This window comes from Scomber japonicus, chromosome 10, assembly GCF_027409825.1.
Source record: "Scomber japonicus isolate fScoJap1 chromosome 10, fScoJap1.pri, whole genome shotgun sequence".
Classification (NCBI taxonomy): domain Eukaryota; kingdom Metazoa; phylum Chordata; class Actinopteri; order Scombriformes; family Scombridae; genus Scomber; species Scomber japonicus.
The window spans coordinates 30,466,843-30,485,379 of record NC_070587.1 but is presented as its reverse complement, the minus strand read 5'-3'; the positions used below and the strand labels follow the sequence as shown (position 1 = coordinate 30,485,379).

General features: G+C 39.5%; 3 protein-coding genes across 4 annotated transcripts; 2 read left to right on the top strand and 1 right to left on the bottom strand.

The window, feature by feature from the left end:
- Positions 1-630: 630 nt before the first annotated feature.
- On the top strand, positions 631-6,076 carry LOC128365729 (procathepsin L-like). Of its 2 annotated transcripts, XM_053326293.1 has the most exons (8): positions 631-649; positions 1,966-2,093; positions 2,259-2,381; positions 3,125-3,277; positions 4,011-4,232; positions 5,012-5,177; positions 5,640-5,742; positions 5,977-6,076. In XM_053326293.1, the coding sequence occupies exons 1-8, from the start codon at positions 631-633 to the stop codon at positions 6,074-6,076; spliced, it is 1,014 nt and encodes a 337-aa protein (XP_053182268.1). The 2 variants fall into 2 exon arrangements, with proteins under 2 accessions (XP_053182268.1, XP_053182267.1); XM_053326292.1 differs by lacking the exon at positions 631-649 and having other exon boundaries at positions 1,944-2,093.
- Positions 6,077-6,899: 823 nt separating this feature from the next.
- LOC128366893 (cathepsin S-like) lies at positions 6,900-10,867 on the top strand. The gene is made up of 5 exons (XM_053327657.1): positions 6,900-7,037; positions 8,172-8,389; positions 8,817-8,986; positions 9,712-9,814; positions 10,768-10,867. The coding sequence occupies exons 1-5, from the start codon at positions 6,900-6,902 to the stop codon at positions 10,865-10,867; spliced, it is 729 nt and encodes a 242-aa protein (XP_053183632.1).
- A 2,432-nt stretch (positions 10,868-13,299) lies between these two features.
- On the bottom strand, positions 13,300-17,959 carry LOC128365728 (cathepsin S-like). Its single transcript, XM_053326291.1, has 8 exons — positions 17,909-17,959; positions 17,617-17,744; positions 17,343-17,465; positions 15,992-16,144; positions 15,166-15,387; positions 14,302-14,467; positions 13,755-13,857; positions 13,300-13,519 (listed from the first exon to the last, which is right to left on the bottom strand). Exons 1-8 carry the CDS (start codon positions 17,928-17,930, stop codon positions 13,420-13,422), a joined length of 1,017 nt encoding a protein of 338 aa, XP_053182266.1. The 5' UTR covers positions 17,931-17,959; the 3' UTR covers positions 13,300-13,419.
- Positions 17,960-18,537: the final 578 nt, after the last annotated feature.

The window sequence follows — 18,537 nt, the reverse complement described above, 5'->3', positions numbered from 1 at the left end:
GCCAGGTGCAGCTGCAGATATTCACCAAATACATAATAAGCACAGAAAAACAAAACATACATGACAACAAAATAACAAAAGTGTATCTTCTCCATGCTCTTCAGACTGCACTGGGAGCAGAAAACCTTCTTGTGACCACACGTATGGATGTGCCATCCTGGAGGAGGTGGATTACCTATACAATCTGATTGGCCTGCAGGTACCACCTCATGCTACCAGCAGTGACAAGGACACCAGCAGAACTCAAAACTATAGAAGAATCAGTCAGGAAGGATAAGAAGAGAGCAGTAGTCTGTGGCCACCACGTGTCAAACCATTCCCTTTTTAGGGGTTGTCTTGGTTTTGCCTCTACATTGCACCTGTTGTCACTTTCAGTTTAACTTGGTGTTATACTATGATGACTATTTTTTTAAAGCGGTGTACATTCAGCGTTTCCTCTTTTTTGCTGAAAGCACTGTATGCAGTTTTCGTTCTGTCATTAACAATTTATTATTGTGATTGTGTATATTATTGTGATTACCAAAGCTTTCTGTTTCCAAAGAGGGAGAACTGTGACAGACCACGTGACATTGTCTTGATATATACAAACCAGGATAACACACTGGCAGTGGATTCAACAAAGAAGCGATGATGCATCCAACTGATCAAGGCAAGTTGAACCTTCATCCTCAATTTATTTACAGTTTTAATACAATCTTACGTGTTTTGTGTTTTAGACATTTAACTACAGTAGTGATGCTACAAAGGGCACATTTCACTGACACTGAACACTTAAAACATAGGAGGGCAGGGATCAGACAGGTCTTTTATTCCTCATATAACTCTAACTGCGGCTGTGGGCTCCTCCAGTCCACATGTCGATGTGTCCTTGCTCAAGACACTTAATTGCTCCCGTTGCTGTGCCAACGGTGTGTGAATGTGAATGAATGGTTAGATCCTCCTGATGAGCAGGTTGGCGCCCTGGGTGGTAGCCCCTGCCATCAGTGTATGAATGTGTGTGAAAGGGTGAATGACGTGTCATGTAAAGCGCTTTGAGTGGTCGCACAGACTAGAAAGGCGCTATATAAGTACAGTCCATTTACCATTTACCATAACTCCAGGGAAGTAGCAACATTAATTCATAAAAAGCTCAATTTCACCTCCAATAAAACTCAGACAAAATCAGATAAAAATGGAAGACATGTATTTCCTATATATATTAGCAGGTTTCTCTTTGGGGGACTATGTGTTAATATCTATTTATGTTTCAAATGTATTTCATAGGGTATTATTCTAGACTCTTCTCAGATATCTCATCCATACCATATAGATTGTACCCACATATGAAGGATGTGCCCTTTCTCATCATTCCTTAGTTAGCCACTATAGTAAGACCCTCCATAATTTGACCATCTGTCCAGACATCTTAATCCTATTTTGCTCTGTGAGTCCTCATTTATATTATACCTAAAGCAACAGTGGGACATTTTGTTTTCTGCTAACTGCACTCCAGACTCATCTGCATCAATTTTATGGGAAATGGTCAAAGCCTTTATGCTATTATTTCATAAACATCTGCCAAGAGAGAAAAAATGTAAAAATTAAACTAGAAATTAAAATCTTTATCTGCCAAGAATACCCAACAGAAAATACAAAACATTGAATTGCACTCTGGTTTTTGTTACCCTGACCCAACTTCAAAGTATCCAGGTTAGCTTTTAAGTAAGACAGTCAGACAGTAAAGTTTGGTTATTTTGTGTTCTTTATATGGGATTCTTCTAATAGAAAAATAAGGTTTATGCATCTCTTTTTTCTGAATGCCAAGGTGTAAGCACAAGCAAATTTTAAAAGTTATGACTAATCCACCAGTCTCTGAGATGAGCAGGATTCTCAAGGAACCTTTTGTCTGATGTTGCAGCCATATCGTCAAAGGTGAGATGACATCCAGTCTTTTCACGTGGTCCATGTGTCTTGGTGTGTTTACAGGCCTGATGTTGGGGAGCCTGCTGCTTGTCTCCATATGTGTTGGGGCAGCAGCCATGTTTGACAGCAAACAGCTGGACGGCCACTGGGACCTGTGGAAGAAGATGCATGGGAAGACGTACCACAATCAGGTATGAGATAAAAACACTTAATGCTAAATAGTTACATTTTTTTAATGTTTGTTTTTTAATGTTTTCCATAACAGTCTGACTGACTGTGCAAGATTTATCATTTACTTACACAGTATTTGACCCTATAAACTCATTCTGTGTGTGTCTGTGTGTGTGTGTGTTGAGGTGGAGAATATACATCGTAGGACATTATGGGAGAAGAACCTGATGCTCATCACCATGCACAACCTGGAGGCCTCCATGGGGCTTCACTCCTATGAACTGGGCATGAACTTCATGGGAGACATGGTGAGAAACTCTGCAGTTTTATACAGAGATTAAATAAAGTTTAATGAATTGTATTGATTTATTAAGGTTGAAAGGTCAGCCAGATACAGACAGAAACATTGTGACTAGTTTGAGCTCAAAAGCTTAACATCTTATATGATATGATATGATTTATTTGTGGATTATAGACATCCAAGGGATCACATGTTAAAGTGAAAACACTGATTTCCAACATGGTCCCAACATGTTAAAAGAAAAAAACTCAAAATTCAGCATAAAAATAAACAGAAAAATCTGAAAATCCAAAATCACATCACAGCAGTTCAAATAAAAAATAATAACACACATATCATAAGGCAAGGACAGTCACATGGCTAAAGTCTTTCACTTCATCATAAATATGTGACCAAGTTCCATAAATCAGTCATCACCTGACGCCTATAAGCTCCTCTCGTATATGAAGTCAGTTAAATATATATATAGCACATTATACAAAGAGGAACTTCTGGTTTCATTTTAGCTCAACGCACTGCATATGAACACACACCGGCCCTGCATTTTTTATCATGAACTATGGTTATTTCCCAGAATTAAGAAATCCTCATTAAAAACAATTCTAATTAAATATTACATATAATAATAATACTAATATATTTCAGTTTTTTTGATTAATCAATTAATATTTGAGTCTAGAAAGTGTGATCCATCAGGAGAAGAGAGAGAATATAAAAGGAATTAATCATTTGTTAACAACTTTCTTGTAGACACCAACAGAGATCCAGCAGTTCTTTGGTGGGCTCACTCCTCCCACTGACCTCAAGAGGGCGCCATCCTCTTTTCTGGGCAACACAGGTGCTCATGTACCAGATACCATAGACTGGAGAGAGAAGGACTATGTCACCAGTGTCAAGGATCAGGTAAAACACACACACACACACACACACACACACACACACACACACACACACACACACACACACACACACACACACAGTTTCCCTCAGCAGAAGGGACTTTTGTGTTCAAAAGGACTTCTGTCTCTATACAAGTCAATGGAGAATTCACCAACTTCTCACTTGATTTCTAACATCAGTAAACGTTTTCAAAATGTGTTTATGGTCTCAATCACTAGTTTAAAGCCTTCTTCAATGCAGTATAATCATTTGTGAAATTTTGGCCTCCCTGATTTTATATGTGACGATAAAGCAGGGTATGCATTAGGGCGTGGCTACGTCGTGATTGACAGGTTGACTGATTCACAGGTTCAAGAGGGCAGACAGATAGACTGTATGGAAATAGCTGTGAACTTGTTGGTTATAGTTAGACTGTGGTAGGTAGGCGTGCAATTTCCTCGAGATCCAGCCCTCGCAACCTCCTCCCCTCCGCCCTCTTGCTCCTCCAGATGCCCATATAAGTCGAATCCATGTTCTTTTTTTCACCTCAAATTTTCAAGATGGTACTGCTCAGATCCGATACTATTGGCCTCAAAGCAGCAGTCCACAAACCAATGGGTGATGTTACGGCTGTTACGTCCATTATATATACAGTCTATGAGTAAAACATACTTAATGCTCAGTTTCGTTAGTGAAGAACTTTAAATATTGTTGAACTGTCCATGATATTACAGTAACAACAGTCATTTAAATCCAGGGTCAATGTGGCTCCTGTTGGGCCTTCAGTTCTGTCGGCGCCCTGGAGGGTCAGTTAGCCAAGACAACAGGGAAGCTGGTTGACCTCAGCCCCCAAAACCTGGTGGACTGTTCATGGGAATACGGCAACCACGGCTGCAACGGTGGCTTCATGAGCAGAGCCTTCCGGTATGTCATGGACGAGGGCATCGAGTCTGAGGCTTCATACCCCTACGAAGGAAGTGTAAGTAACTGGTTAAATCCTGCTGGTCAAAAATGTATCAAACAGTTTAACCCATTAAGCAGGATTGTGTGCAGCCTGTTCCATATTTGGTTTTCTGAATTTTCAGTTTATCTGCTCAGTTTGCACTCTGTACATTTGAGTTTAAGCATTATTTGGCGACATCACGACCAGATGGGAAGATAGGAACCAGATTTTGTGCTCTGACTTTTCACTGAAGTAGGATATGTGTCTAATTGTTAAAGTATATAGTATAAACTTTTGAAATGAACTGAAATATTAGCATATTCATAGATTGTAGATGTTTCAATAATTGAGGCAGTGAATTCAAAATTATTGTGACCCATTGATTAAAATAGCCACAATTATGAGAATAAGACTGAGGTTAATTTTTGATTTTCCTTTAACACTGAGCTGAAAAGTATTGAGCCTGTTTGTTTCTTGGGTCTTGGCTCACCACTGTTGTATCTTCATTTCATTTTTGTATCAAACAGTGTGTTGTTTTGCTGCTTCCCTTCCACTTAAAGCATCTTTCTCTGATATTTTTACTGTCCTAATGGTACAACATACATATAAACAACATACTTAATAATTTCATAATTGTTCCTAATAAATAAACATGACTAACAAAACACCAAGCTTAAATTGTACTGAAATTGTTAAATCTGAAGACTGAGTCCGAAATTAAACAGGGGTCCTGTTGAGGGGGTCCTGAACAGCTTTCTTTAATAGCATCCATTTTAAATTCTCAGTTTTAAACTCAGTTCATCATCTTATTTCAGGATGAAGAGTGCCTCCACAACCCCATGAACAGTGCTGCCAACTGCTCTGATTATATCTTCCTGCCTGAGGGGGACGAGGAGGAACTGAAACAGGCAGTTGCCACCATCGGACCCATTTCAGTGGCGATTGATGCAGGGCAGTCCTCATTTCAGTTCTACAAGAGTGGTACATTCATACATCATCATCTCAACTTTATTTCTGTGAAGCTGAAGAGTTCAAGAGTCACGTTTTGTTTTTGTTTTTACATTTATTTATGAATAATGTATGTGTGTTTGTGGAGGAACCAGGTTACAATTACATAATATAATAACATTATTATAATCTTTTCAAGTGAGGAAAAAATACAAACACAGCATTACACCTTAATAATATTTACCTATTCGAAATGCTCAAGTTGTTAAAACTCTCTTGAGTAGGACAGGTGGAATTATAAAGGTTGCATTTGGATGACAGTAACTTATTTGCTGCAGTATGCTGAACACAATAATGATAATAATACAAGTTTAGGTAAAACATTGAATTCAAAATCTGAATGTAGCTAAATTCATATAAAATTGAAAGAAATTCAGTAAATCTTGGCATATGTCTTGAAAAGAAAAAAAAATTAATATGATGATGTCATTTCAGGAGTGTACGATGAACCGAACTGCACTGATGTTATTAACCATGCGGTGCTAGTTGTGGGCTACGGCACAGAGAACGGACAAGACTACTGGCTGGTGAAGAACAGGTAGGCATATACACAGTACACACTATATAAACTGAGTCCACTCATATGTTCCTTCCCCAGTTTTAGTACTGCAACAGTACATGAAGTGCAGTACCTTAAAATTGTACTTAAGTACGGTACTTGAGGAAATGTACCTGTTACTACCAATGATCATAAGACTTAATGTGTTTATAAATGTAAACCTTGGTGTCCCTTTAATCATACTCTTCTTCCCTTTTTCTGCCTTTCATCCAGCTGGGGAACTGGTTATGGAGAAGAGGGCTACATCCGGATGTCACGCAACAAGGACGACCAGTGTGGCATCGCTAAATATGCCTGCTACCCCATCATGTAGCTGCAGAGGAAACAAAATTGAATCTTTTTGAAAGTTCAGTTTTTATGTATACATTTTTTGCATTTTTCTTTTTTTTCTTCACATTTGATTTCTGAATCTATAATAAAGATTTTAAGCAGCAAACATCCTCCTTGCTGAGTCTCAGTCACAGTGATACACGACAGGTTTGGATCGATATATATCAGTTATGTGATTAGGCCAATGTTGGCATTTCAGTAAATATCAGATCTGTGGTCTGTGCCGTTGATGCAGTGGAGGTAAAGATCTGATTTTACTGAAGCAGCTTCAGGCTTGTCTGTTCAGATTCAGATTAATTTTATTCTTTGTCCCCAAAGGGCACTTAGTTTGCAGCAGGAATACAGAAAAAACAACACAGACCACACAACAGATTAAACACAACAACAAAATGTATTAATTGCAGTTAAAAACATGAATTTATAAAAGAAAAAACTAATAAATACGAATAAATACTTCCAAGCCGGGGGGCTGTAAAGTGTGTTCAGTGCTTGGATGGAAAGAGGGATAAAGGAATTTTTGTACCACTGTTTAAAAGCTATGGGAGTGCTGAAGCACCTGCCAGATGGTAAAAGCATATACTCTCCATGCATTTGTCTTGATAAATGTTAATTGCTTTGTTTAACAGCTGCTAAACTCCACTCCCACTATCTTGCTGGCCACCGTCACAATCTTTGACAGTGCATTCTTATCTCTGATGGGGAGATTTTCCACAACAGCAAATTGCATACCAGCACCCTAGCATAGGCTTTCCAAGGGAGGCTGTGTAGTGTGATCCCCTGATAGTTGGAACACACCCTTTTAAAAAATGGGGACCATCATCCCTGTCTTCCAGTTCATGGACACTGTCTCTGACCACCATGCAACACTGAAGAGGCGCATCAACCATGACAACCCCACAATGTCCAGAGCCTTCAGCATCTCAGGGCGAATCTCATCTGCCCCGGCGCCTTGCCACTGAGGAGCTGTTTAACTACCTCAGTGACCACTGCCAGGGATATGTGTGTTAGTTCCATGTACAGTTATGAACACCCTTTGCTTGAACATGGTGTTTGTTATGGCCAATCTATGACCAACACGGAAGTCCAACAACAAAGCCACCATTTAGCTTTAGAGACAAACTCTTCTCAGCCTGACTAAACTATGGATTTGCCAGCTTAGAAGCAGCACTGCACAAAGCATCTTTCTCTTTCTGTGGACTTGATAACATACCGGGCATAGCATAAAACAACAACTCTCTGACTGTTACTGCCCTGCATCTCAGTTAGTACGTGTTCAAATTTTGGGTGAGCAGAGGTACTCAAGTAAACCTGCATTTGTCACCACATTTTGTTAGGTTAGTGTGCTGCCCAGGCTACACTACAAGGTGACCTACACCATCACCAAGCCAATCTAACCTTTCGTTCCAGAGTCCACAATGGAAGACCCTTGTGTAGAGTTGTGTATTTTTTCCCTAGCACAGAGCCTATAACCTGGCTACCCTGAATTCATCAGCAGGTTGAATTTCAGTGAGTGTAGGAAAGAGACAGACTCACTGCTCACAGGTGTGATGCACACAGCACATCAAAAGACCCATTGTTATGCTAGATCCAAATTCCAGACAGCTGAGTATATTTAAGAAGAAACCAATTGGCTATTTTTTCCCTGTTTTCCAGGGTGGTGCATCATTATTATTAATTCTTATTAATATTTTCGATGATTTTCATAATTACTAACTATCTTTGATATATTATCATAACAGCCTCCACTACTGACCTCTGTTTAAAAAATGAAGCAAAGAACTTCTGACCTCTGTCAGACACACACACAATTCTTCCTGTTCCACTTTTCTCGACTCAGTTTGTTCATAGAAGAAGTCGTCATCAACACCACATCCACCAAAAGAGTTATTGGAGCCCTTTAACCTCTCTATACAAACTTACCATGAGTTTCTAAATGTGGGAATGTATAAAGTGAAGCATAAAGCATTTACAATATCTTCAACTGAATGCAGCAGCAGAAACAACACTTTGGGATTCATACTGGGAGTGTGACGCATTGTGTCCATGATATTACAGTAACAACAGTCATTTAAATCCAGGGTTCTTGTGGTTCCTGCTGGGCCTTCACTGCTGTCGGTGCCCTGGAGGGTCAGTTGGCCTTGAAAAAAGGGAAGCTGGTAGACCTCAGCCCCCAAAACCTGGTGGACTGTGCAACTCAATACGGCAACCACGGCTGCAACGGTGGCTTCTATACAGAAGCCTTCAATTACATCAAGTACAATGGTATCGAGTCTGAGGCTTCATACCCAGGGCAGTATCATTGCCATACAACATATAAAAGACAGAGTCGGCAAAAAAGTTTTTATTTATTTTTTGGTTGATTTTGAGCCACAACACCTCCGTGAGACTGGACAGTCTGTTGGATCCTCTCAGAAATGCCTTCCTCCTCCACAAAAACACAAACTGTGAACCAGATGAAGCCTGGAGGACAAATATGTTGTCCGCTCCGATTCATTTATTGTTGCTCCAAAGAGACAGACACAGACAAGTGAGAAAAGTGTTGTTGTCTACAGCCTGAAGGGTCGGACGTAATTTCTTGTTGCTGTTGTACACCCACGTTGTTATCTCATACAGGAATTTAACTGTAAACTTGAGTTTGCGCTGGATTCCTACTTGTTCACGCTAAAAATGAGCATAAAGTTTTAGCAGAACTCTCTACTATAAAAACAGTTTGTCCTCTTATTTCAGGAAGGACAATGCCACCACAACTCCAACAACAATGTTGCAACATGCTATGAGTACAACTGCCTGCCTCAAGGGAACGAGAATGTGATGGAACTGGCAGTCTTCACCATCGGACCCATTGCAGTTGCGATTGACGCAAATCCAGAAGAATTTAAATTTTACAAGAGTGGTATGTTCACACATCATCATCAGCTGCACAGGCTCTCATCTTTATTTACATCAAGCTGAGGAGTTACAGATCAACTATCTTCTCTACGATCTATTTATTATTATTTTTAGAGGAGTGGGAGCAAAAAGTCACAGAAAGAGTTTAACTTTTTAACTAACAGGTTACAATTACATATTATAATCTTTTCTACAGAGGAAAAAAAATGACATTACGTCTTAATAATATTTACCTACAGTATATGAAATGCTCAAGTTGTTAAAACTCTCATGAGAAGGACCGGTGTAATTGTTAAGGTTACAGCTGGATAACTGAGGGATTTATTGGCTACAGTATATTGATCCCAGTAATGATATCAATACAAGTTTAGATAAAACATCTGAATCAAAATCAGAATATAGCTAAATTCATACAAAATTGAGTAAGAATTCAAGAAATCTTGGCATAAACATGTCTTTACATGTTTAACTGTGCAATACTCTTGACCGCTTTATTTTATTCATATGCAATACCATCCACGTTATGCTATTATATACTATATCTATTATATTATGTGTTTTTAAAGCACAAATGGAGTGGCACCTGTAATCTCATTAATATAATATTTATATATGATATGATCCCCTTGAGATTTATATAAAGGCTAAACGCAATATATAATAAGGATAAAGCTTTCTATTCCATTCTAAAAGAAAAAATACATAAATGTGATGACGATGTCATTTCAGGAGTGTACGACAACCCGATGTGCACACAAGAGCTGAACCATGGGGTCGTAGTTGTGGGCTACGGCACAGAGAACGGAAAAGACTACTGGCTGGTGAAGAACAGGTAGGAATATACACAGTACACACAATATAAACTCAGTCCATATAGCTTCCCAGCCAGCATGCCCATGTGAGCCCCACATGTTGCTTGAACTGGGCAAATTTTGCAGGTCTCACATAGTTTCAGTAACGTGAAGCCCACTTTGGCTGACTGTATGAGCCCCATAAGGGATGTACATGGGCTAAGCGGGCATGGGCATGAACAAGGTAAACTGTATGGGCCCCATATTGTTTCAGAAACATGGGCCCCACATGTGAAGCCCATGTGGGCTGGATCAGTGGGCCCTATTTAAGGTCCATTCTGATCCCACTTAGACCCCATATGGGCAAACACATGGGTCTCACCCATTTTGGCCCCACCTGAAACACAGTCAGAACCCACTTGAAGCCCATATGGACAAACACAGGTGTGGACACCGCGGAAACTGTGGACAAACCCGCTTGGGACCCATATTTGCAGCCCAAATGTAACCCTTCTGGGGCCCACATGGACAAGATAGCTGGGTCCTGTATGTTCCTCGCCCCATATGATCTTTAGCACTCTGGCTTTGTTGGAGGACAAAGAGAAAGTGAAACACTGAGGTCAGGACAAGAGTTATTTTTGTTCAGATTTTGAGTGTTTTGCTGACATGAGTGTCGTGGTGGCATTGATTCTAAATTCTTCAACTACTTGTATTTAAAGCAATGATTAACACAGACTGCAAAGTTGGGCTAAGCCACAAAATGATTTCTGCATAAAAGAGAAGAAGGAATTTAATTTCCCATCAATTATTACATTAAAAACATAACCAGTTCCCAGAATACAATTGAGTTTAATGCAATAAACAAATTTCTCTCATGTTCTGCTAGAGAACATCATTATGCATTATGACCCTTTTCTCGATGACTTTGTTGTGTTTATTGATGTAAACTTTGATTTTTCCCTTTACTCATATTCTTTTCCTGCTTTTCATCCAGCTGGGGAACTGGTTATGGAGAAGCAGGCTACGTCAAAATGTCACGCAACAAGAACAACCAGTGTGGCATCGCTCAGGTCCCCTGCTACCCCATCATGTAGCTGCAGAGGAAACCAAACTGAGTCTATACAAACTTAAGTTCCCTTCTACATTTTATGCATACTTTTTTGCATTTTCTTTCTTCTTCACCCGTGATCACTGATACGCTTTATCTTGTGCCTGTATTTCTGAATCTATGATAAAGATTTTAAGAAGCAAACATCCTCCTTGCTGTGTCTCAGTCACAGTGATACACGACAGGTTTGCATCGATATATCAGTTATGCGATTAGGCCAATGTTGGCATTTCAGTAAATATCAGATCTGTGTTCTGTGCTGTTGAGGCAGTGGAAGCAAATATCTTACTGATTTTACTGAAGCAGCTTCAGACTTGTCTGTTGGCAGCTTCAACTGCCATAAAAAATGCCTGAAACAATCCATTGACTCTTTGGGAAATTGGCTTACTGGTCGATTCAGCCTTTTGACATTTGTTCAATTAACTTCTAAAAAAACAGTATTAATTTGAGGATAATGTTTAAGTCAATAAACCTGTCAAATTTTGGTTTTATTATACCTCTTATGCTGTTTGCCAATAAACTGAAGGTCAATAAATTAAACGAGATTAAAAGATATATTATATAATGTAAAAAAATAAATATATCCTACTTAGCCTTCTATGCTTCCTTATTAGACCTGATTTTCATTACATACTATCACATCATTCTGGTGTTAATCTGCCTGTTAGCAGGAAGCAGAGATTTACTCCATATCACAATCTATGTACTTCCTGCTCAACCCTTGTTTACATAAATAACACCCCGGCTGCCCAATCCACTCATAGTGGATAGTATGTTCGAGCATAAGGGTGTTCATAAGTGTATATGGTACCAGAGCACCCTACAGGCCAAAGGTCAATAATCGACTTTGTAATTGTGTCATCTTATCTGTGGCTGTATGTATTGGACACTCGGGTGAAGAGAGGAGCAGAGCTGTCAACTGATCACCACCTGGTGGTGAGTTGGATCAGGTGGCGGTGAAGGCTGCCAGACAGACCTGGGAAACCTAAATGTATCGTAACATCTGGCGGAGGGCCCCGTCTGTGAGATCTTCAACTCCCTTGTCCGGAGGAACTTCTTCTGCGTTACCGGGGAGGGTGAGGACATGTATTCTGAGTGGACCCTGTTCAAGACCTCAGCTGTGGAGGTGGCGGCCTAGAGTTGTGGCCGGAAGGTTGTCTGTGCCTGTCAGGGTGGCAACCGGAGAACTCGTTGATGAACACCGTCACCAACGTGACGTGAGGCCGTCAAGCTGAAGAAGGAGACCTTTAGGGCCTGGCTGGCCCAGGGGTATCCAGAAGCAGCGGATAGGTACTGGATTGCCGAGAAGGTGGAGGCTTGGGTGGTTGCTGAAGCAAAAACTGGGTGTGGGAGGAGTTTGGTGAGACTATGGAGAAGGACTATCGGATGGCCTTGAAGAAGTTCCCTCGCCTGGGGATATTGTCGCACGGTGAAAGGAACACTTCGAGGAACTCCTAAACCCAGCCAACATGTCCTTTGTGGAGGAGGCAGAGCTGGATGATTGGGGGGGAACTTCACTCATATCCCTGGCAGTGGTCACTGAGGTAGTTAAACAGCTCCTCAGTGGCAAGGCGCCTGGGCAGATGAGATTCGCCCTGAGATGCTGAAGGCTCTGGACATTGTGGGGTTGTCATGGTTGATGCGCCTCTTCAGTGTCGCATGGTGGTCAGGGACAGTGTTCATGAACTGGAAGACCGGGATGATGGTCCCCATTTTTTAAAAGGGTGTGTTCCAACTATTGGGGGATCACACTACACAGCCTCCCTTGGAAAGCCTATGCCAGGGTGCTGGTATGCAATTTGCTGGTGTGGAAAATCTCCCCATCAGAGATAAGAATGCACTGTCAAAGATTGCGACGGTGGCCAGCAAGATAGTGGGAGTGGAGTTTAGCAGCTGTTAAACAAAGCAATTAACATTTATCAAGACAAATGCATGGAGAGTATATGCTTTTACCATCTGGCAGGTGCTTCAGCACTCCCATAGCTTTTAAACAGCGGTACAAAAATTCCTTTATCCCTCTTTCCATCCAAGCACTGAACACACTTTACAGCCCCCCGGCTTGGAAGTATTTATTCGTATTTATTAGTTTTTTCTTTTATAAATTCATGTTTTTAACTGCAATGAATACATTTTGTTGTTGTGTTTAATCTGTTGTGTGGTCTGTGTTGTTTTTTCTGTATTCCTGCTGCAAACTAAATGCCCTTTGGGGACAAAGAATAAAATTAATCTGAATCTGAACAGACAAGCCTGAAGCTGCTTCAGTAAAATCTGATGTTTATCTCCACTGCATCAACGGCACAGACCACAGATCTGATATTTACTGAAATGCCAACATTGGCCTAATCACATAACTGATATATCGATCCAAACCTGTCGTGTATCACTGTGACTGAGACTCAGCAAGGAGGATGTTTGCTGCTTAAAATCTTTATTATAGATTCAGAAATCAAATGTGAAGAAGAAGAAGAAAAATGCAAAAAAAGTATACATAAAAACTGAACTTAAGTTCAAAAAGATTCAATTTTGTTTCCTCTGCAGCTACATGATGGGGTAGCAGGCATATATAGCGATGCCACACTGGTCGTCCTTGTTGCGTGACATCCGGATGTAGCCCTCTTCTCCAAATCCAGTTCCCCAGCTGGATGAAAGGCAGAAAAAGGGAAGAAGAGTATGATTAAAGGGACACCAAGGTTTACATTTATAAACACATTAAGTCTTATGATCATTGGTAGTAACAGGTACATTTCCTCAAGTACCGTACTTAAGTACAATTTTAAGGTACTGCACTTCATGTACTGTTGCAGTACTAAAACTGGGGAAGGAACATATGAGTGGATATGAGTTTATATAGTGTGTACTGTGTATATGCCTACCTGTTCTTCACCAGCCAGAAGTCTTTTCCGTTCTCTGTGCCGTAGCCCACAACTAGCACCGCATGGTTAATAACATCAGTGCAGTTCGGTTCATCGTACACTCCTGAAATGACATCATCATATTTTTTTTTCTTTTCAAGACATATGCCAAGATTTACTGAATTTCTTTCAATTTTATATGAATTTAGCTATATTCAGATTTTGAATTCGATGTTTTATCTAAACTTGTATTACTGTGTTCAATATACTGTAGCAAATAAGTTACTGTCATCCAAATGCAACCTTTATAATTCCACCTGTCCTACTCAAGAGAGTTTTAACAACTTGAGCATTTCGAATAGGTAAATATTATTAAGGTGTAATGTTGTGTTTGTATTTTTTCCTCTCGTGAAAAGATTATAATAATGTTATTATATTATGTAATTGTAACCTGGTTCCTGCACAAATACATTTTTCATAAATACATGTAAAAAACAAAAACAAAATGTGACTCTTTAACTCTTCAGCCTCACAGAAATAAAGTTGAGATGATGATGTATGAATGTACCACTCTTGTAGAACTTAAATGAGGACTGCCGTGCGTCAATCGACACTGAAATAGGTCCGATGGTGGCAACTGCCTGTTTCAGTTCCTCCTCGTCCCCCTCAGGCAGGAAGATGTACTCCGAGCAGTTTGTAGCACTGTTCATGGGGTTGTGGAGGCACTCTTCATCCTGAAATAAGATGATGAACTGAGTTTAAAACTAAGAATTTAAAATTGATGCTATTAAAGAAAATTATGAGATTATCAATTTTTTTTGAGTGTATGATGTTTATATGTTCCTATACAGCAATGATGCTAGGTTTCGACCATTAGGACAGTAAAAATATCAGCGAAAGATGCTGCTTTAAGTGGAAGGGAAGCAGAAAATCAACACACTATTTGTTACAGAGCTTTGAAATGATTGGCTGACGATTCAACAGTGGTGAGCCAAGACCCAAGAAACAAACAGGCTCAATACTTTTCAGCTCAGTGTTAAAACAAAATCAAAAATTAACCTCAGTCTTATTCTCATAATTGTGGCTATTTTAATCAATGGGTCACAATAATTTTGAATTCACTGCCTCAATTATTGACAAATCTACAATCTATGAATATGCTAATATTTCAGTTCATTCCAAAAGTTTATACATAGACACAAGACATATCCTACTTCAGTGAAAAGTCAGAGCATGACATGCTTCCCATCTGGTCGTGATGTCGCCAAATAATGCTTAAATTTAAAACTTGAACTCAAATGTACAGAGTTCAAACTCAGCAGATAACAGAAAACTCAGAACACCAAATATGGAACAGGCTGCACACAATCCTGCTTAATGGGTTAAACTGTTTGATACATTTTTGACCAGCAGGATTTAACCAGTTACTTACACTTCCTTCGTAGGGGTATGAAGCCTCAGACTCGATGCCCTCGTCCATGACATACCGGAAGGCTCTGCTCATGAAGCCACCATCGCAGCCGTTGTTGCCGTATTCCCATGAACAGTCCATCAGGTTTTGGGGGCTGAGGTCTACCAGCTTCCCTGTTGTCTTGGCTAACTGACCCTCCAGGCCGCCGACAGAACTGAAGGCCCAACTGGACCTACATTCACCCTGGATTTAAATGACTGTTGTTACTGTAATATCATGGACAGTACAACAATATTTAAAGTTCTTCTCTGAACAACAAGTATGTTTTACTCAATTAATTGAAGACACATGCAGATTTACCAGTCATATCTTACAACTGATATTTGTCTGTGCTTTGTGAAAATATAATTAAGGGTTAGGGTTAGGGTTACAAATAGGATGTGTTCTGTAAATATTAATTATGTACTGCAGATACTATAAAATCTGGAGATCCAAGTTCAGCCATATAAAATACTATTAAAACCAAATACAGTTTGTTTAGTTGATACTAAAAATAGAAAGCAACAGTTGTTACAGTGTGAGTTGTCCTTTGTGTCAAGCACCAAGAAGTAATTGGAGGGATGTGGTAAAAATAAAAAACGTGCAAAACTTGCTGTCATGGTGACGGCTTCTTATATGAACAAACTCAGTTGACAAAAGTGGAACAGGACAAATGTGGGAAATGAAACTAGTGAGGTGACGACGCTGCTGATTTAATCACTGTGAGTCGTGAGATGCTTCTGCTGAGGGAAACTGTGTGTGTGTATGTGTGTGTGTGTGTGTGTGTGTGTGTGTGTGTGTGTCTTACCTGATTCTTGACACTGGTGACATAGCCCTTCTCTCTCCAGTCTATGGTGTCTGGTAGATGAGCGCCTGTGTTGCCCAGAAAAGAGGATGGCGCTCTCTTGAGGTCAGTGGGAGGAGTGATCCCACCAAAGAACTGCTGGATCTCTGTTGGTGTCTACGAGAAAGTTGTTAACAAATGATTGAACAGATGACTTACTTTTTCTTACATTTGTTGTGTTTCATTGTTCCTTTAGATAATTCCTCCCAGATATACAGCACATTTTAGATTGTAGTGTCTTACAGCTCATCGTTTAGGTTTTACAGTCTGCAAAGTTGCATTTACAACTGCAAACTCAACAAATAGAGCTTTAAATAAAATTGTATTGCTTCTAATCAAGTATAAACAGTATGATAACAACATTTTCATGTAACAACGAGAAAATATTCAACATTCATTCAAATCTATGGACAGATAGTTGCTGTAAAAGTCAGCTCTTCAGTGTTGCTGTTGCATGAGATCATATCTTAATTATTACAATATGAACACATTTTAATGCCATAGATAACATTACTGTTGGTACACAAAGTAATGCTAATAAAGATCAAAGTTAATCTAATAAGTGTGTGTCATTTTACACTTTACTGGCATCGTTCTACTCTCTGAGCATTTTCAAAGAATCAGAGAGACAGATTGACACAAAACAGATTAAAGGCCACAAACTACCTAGTTAATATTCTAGTAGCAAATGTTTTAATGAGGATTTCTTAATTCTGGGAAATAACCATAGTTTACGATAAAAAAAAATAACTATAATGCAGGGCCGGTGTGTGTTCATATGCAGTGCGTCGAGTTAAAAATGAAACCATAAGTTCCTCTTTGTATAATGTGCTATATATATATTTAACTGACTTCATATACGAGAGGAGCTTATAGGCGTCAGGTGATGACTGATTTATGGAACTTGGTCACATATTCATGATGAAGTGAAAGACTTTAGCCATGTGACTGTCCTTGCCTTATGATATGTGTGTTATTATTTTTTATTTGAACTGCTGTGATGTGATTTTGGATTTTCAGATTTTTCTGTTTATTTTTATACTGAATTTTGAGTTTTTTTCTTTTAACATGTTGGAAATAAGTATTTTCACTTTAACATGTGATCCCTTGGATGTCTATAATCCACAAATAAATAATATCATATCATAAGATGTTAAGCTTTTGAGCTCAAACTAGTCACAATGTTTCTGTCTGTATCTGGCTGACCTTTCAACATCATTAATGACATTAATGATTAATGAATAAACATGATAATATATCAATACAATTCATAAAACTTTATTTAATCTCTGTATAAAACTGCAGAGTTACTCACCATGTCTCCCATGAAGTTCATGCCAAGTTCATAGGAGTGAAGCCCCATGGAGGCCTCCAGGTTGTGCATGGTGATGAGCATCAGGTTCTTCTCCCACAATCCCCTGCGGTGTGTATTCTCCACCTCAACACACACACAAATACAGAATGAGTGCATAGGGTCAAATACTGTGTGGGTAAATGATAAATCTTGCAGTCAGTCAGACTGTTATGGAAAAAACTACAAACATTAAAAAAAATGCAACTATTTATCATTTAGTGTTTTTATCTCATACCTCATCCTGGTACGTCTTCCCCTGCATTTTCTTCCACAGGTCCCAGTGGTCATCCAGCTGTTTGCTGTCAAACATGGCTGCTGCCCCAACACACATGGAGACAAGGAGCAGGCTCCCCAACATCAGGCCTGTAAACATTCACAGAGAAACATGGACCACATGAAAAGACAGGATGTCCTTTGACGAATGTGCCCTTTGTAGCATCTGACTATTCTAGTTAATTGTCTAAAACACAAAACACGTAAGATTGTATTAAAACTGTAAATAAATTGAGGAAGAAGGTTCAACTTGCCTTGATCAGTCAGACGTATCATCGCTTCTTTGTTGAATCCACTGATACTGTTTTATCCTGGTTCGTATTTATCAAGAAAATGTCACATAGTCTGTCACAGTTCTCCCTCTTTAAAAAAAGAAAGCTTTGGTAATCACAATAATATACACAATCACAATAATAACACGTTAATCATAGAACGAAAACGGCATACAGTGCTTTCAGCAAAAAAGAGGAAACGCTGAATGTACATCACTTAAAAAGATAGTCATCACAGTATAACACCAAGCAAGACCACCCCTAAAAAGGGAATGGTTTGACACGTGGTGGCCACAGACTACTGCACTCTTCTTATCCTTCCTGACTGATTCTTCTATAGTTTTGAGTTCTGCTAGTGTCCTGCTATCTTCTCCATGCTCTTAAGACTGAGATGGGAGAAAGAGCAAACCTTCTTGCAACCACATGTATAGATGTGCTTGGGAGAACTGGACTACCTGTGCAACCTGATTGGGTTTTTAGGTATGACCCCATGCTTACACATTACAAGTGGATCTTTAACCAATCACACCAAAAATCTAATAAAACATTTTTAAATCCTGGTGAATTTCATCACAACAACTTGTGATGTGACTCAGTAGTGTGTTTGGCCC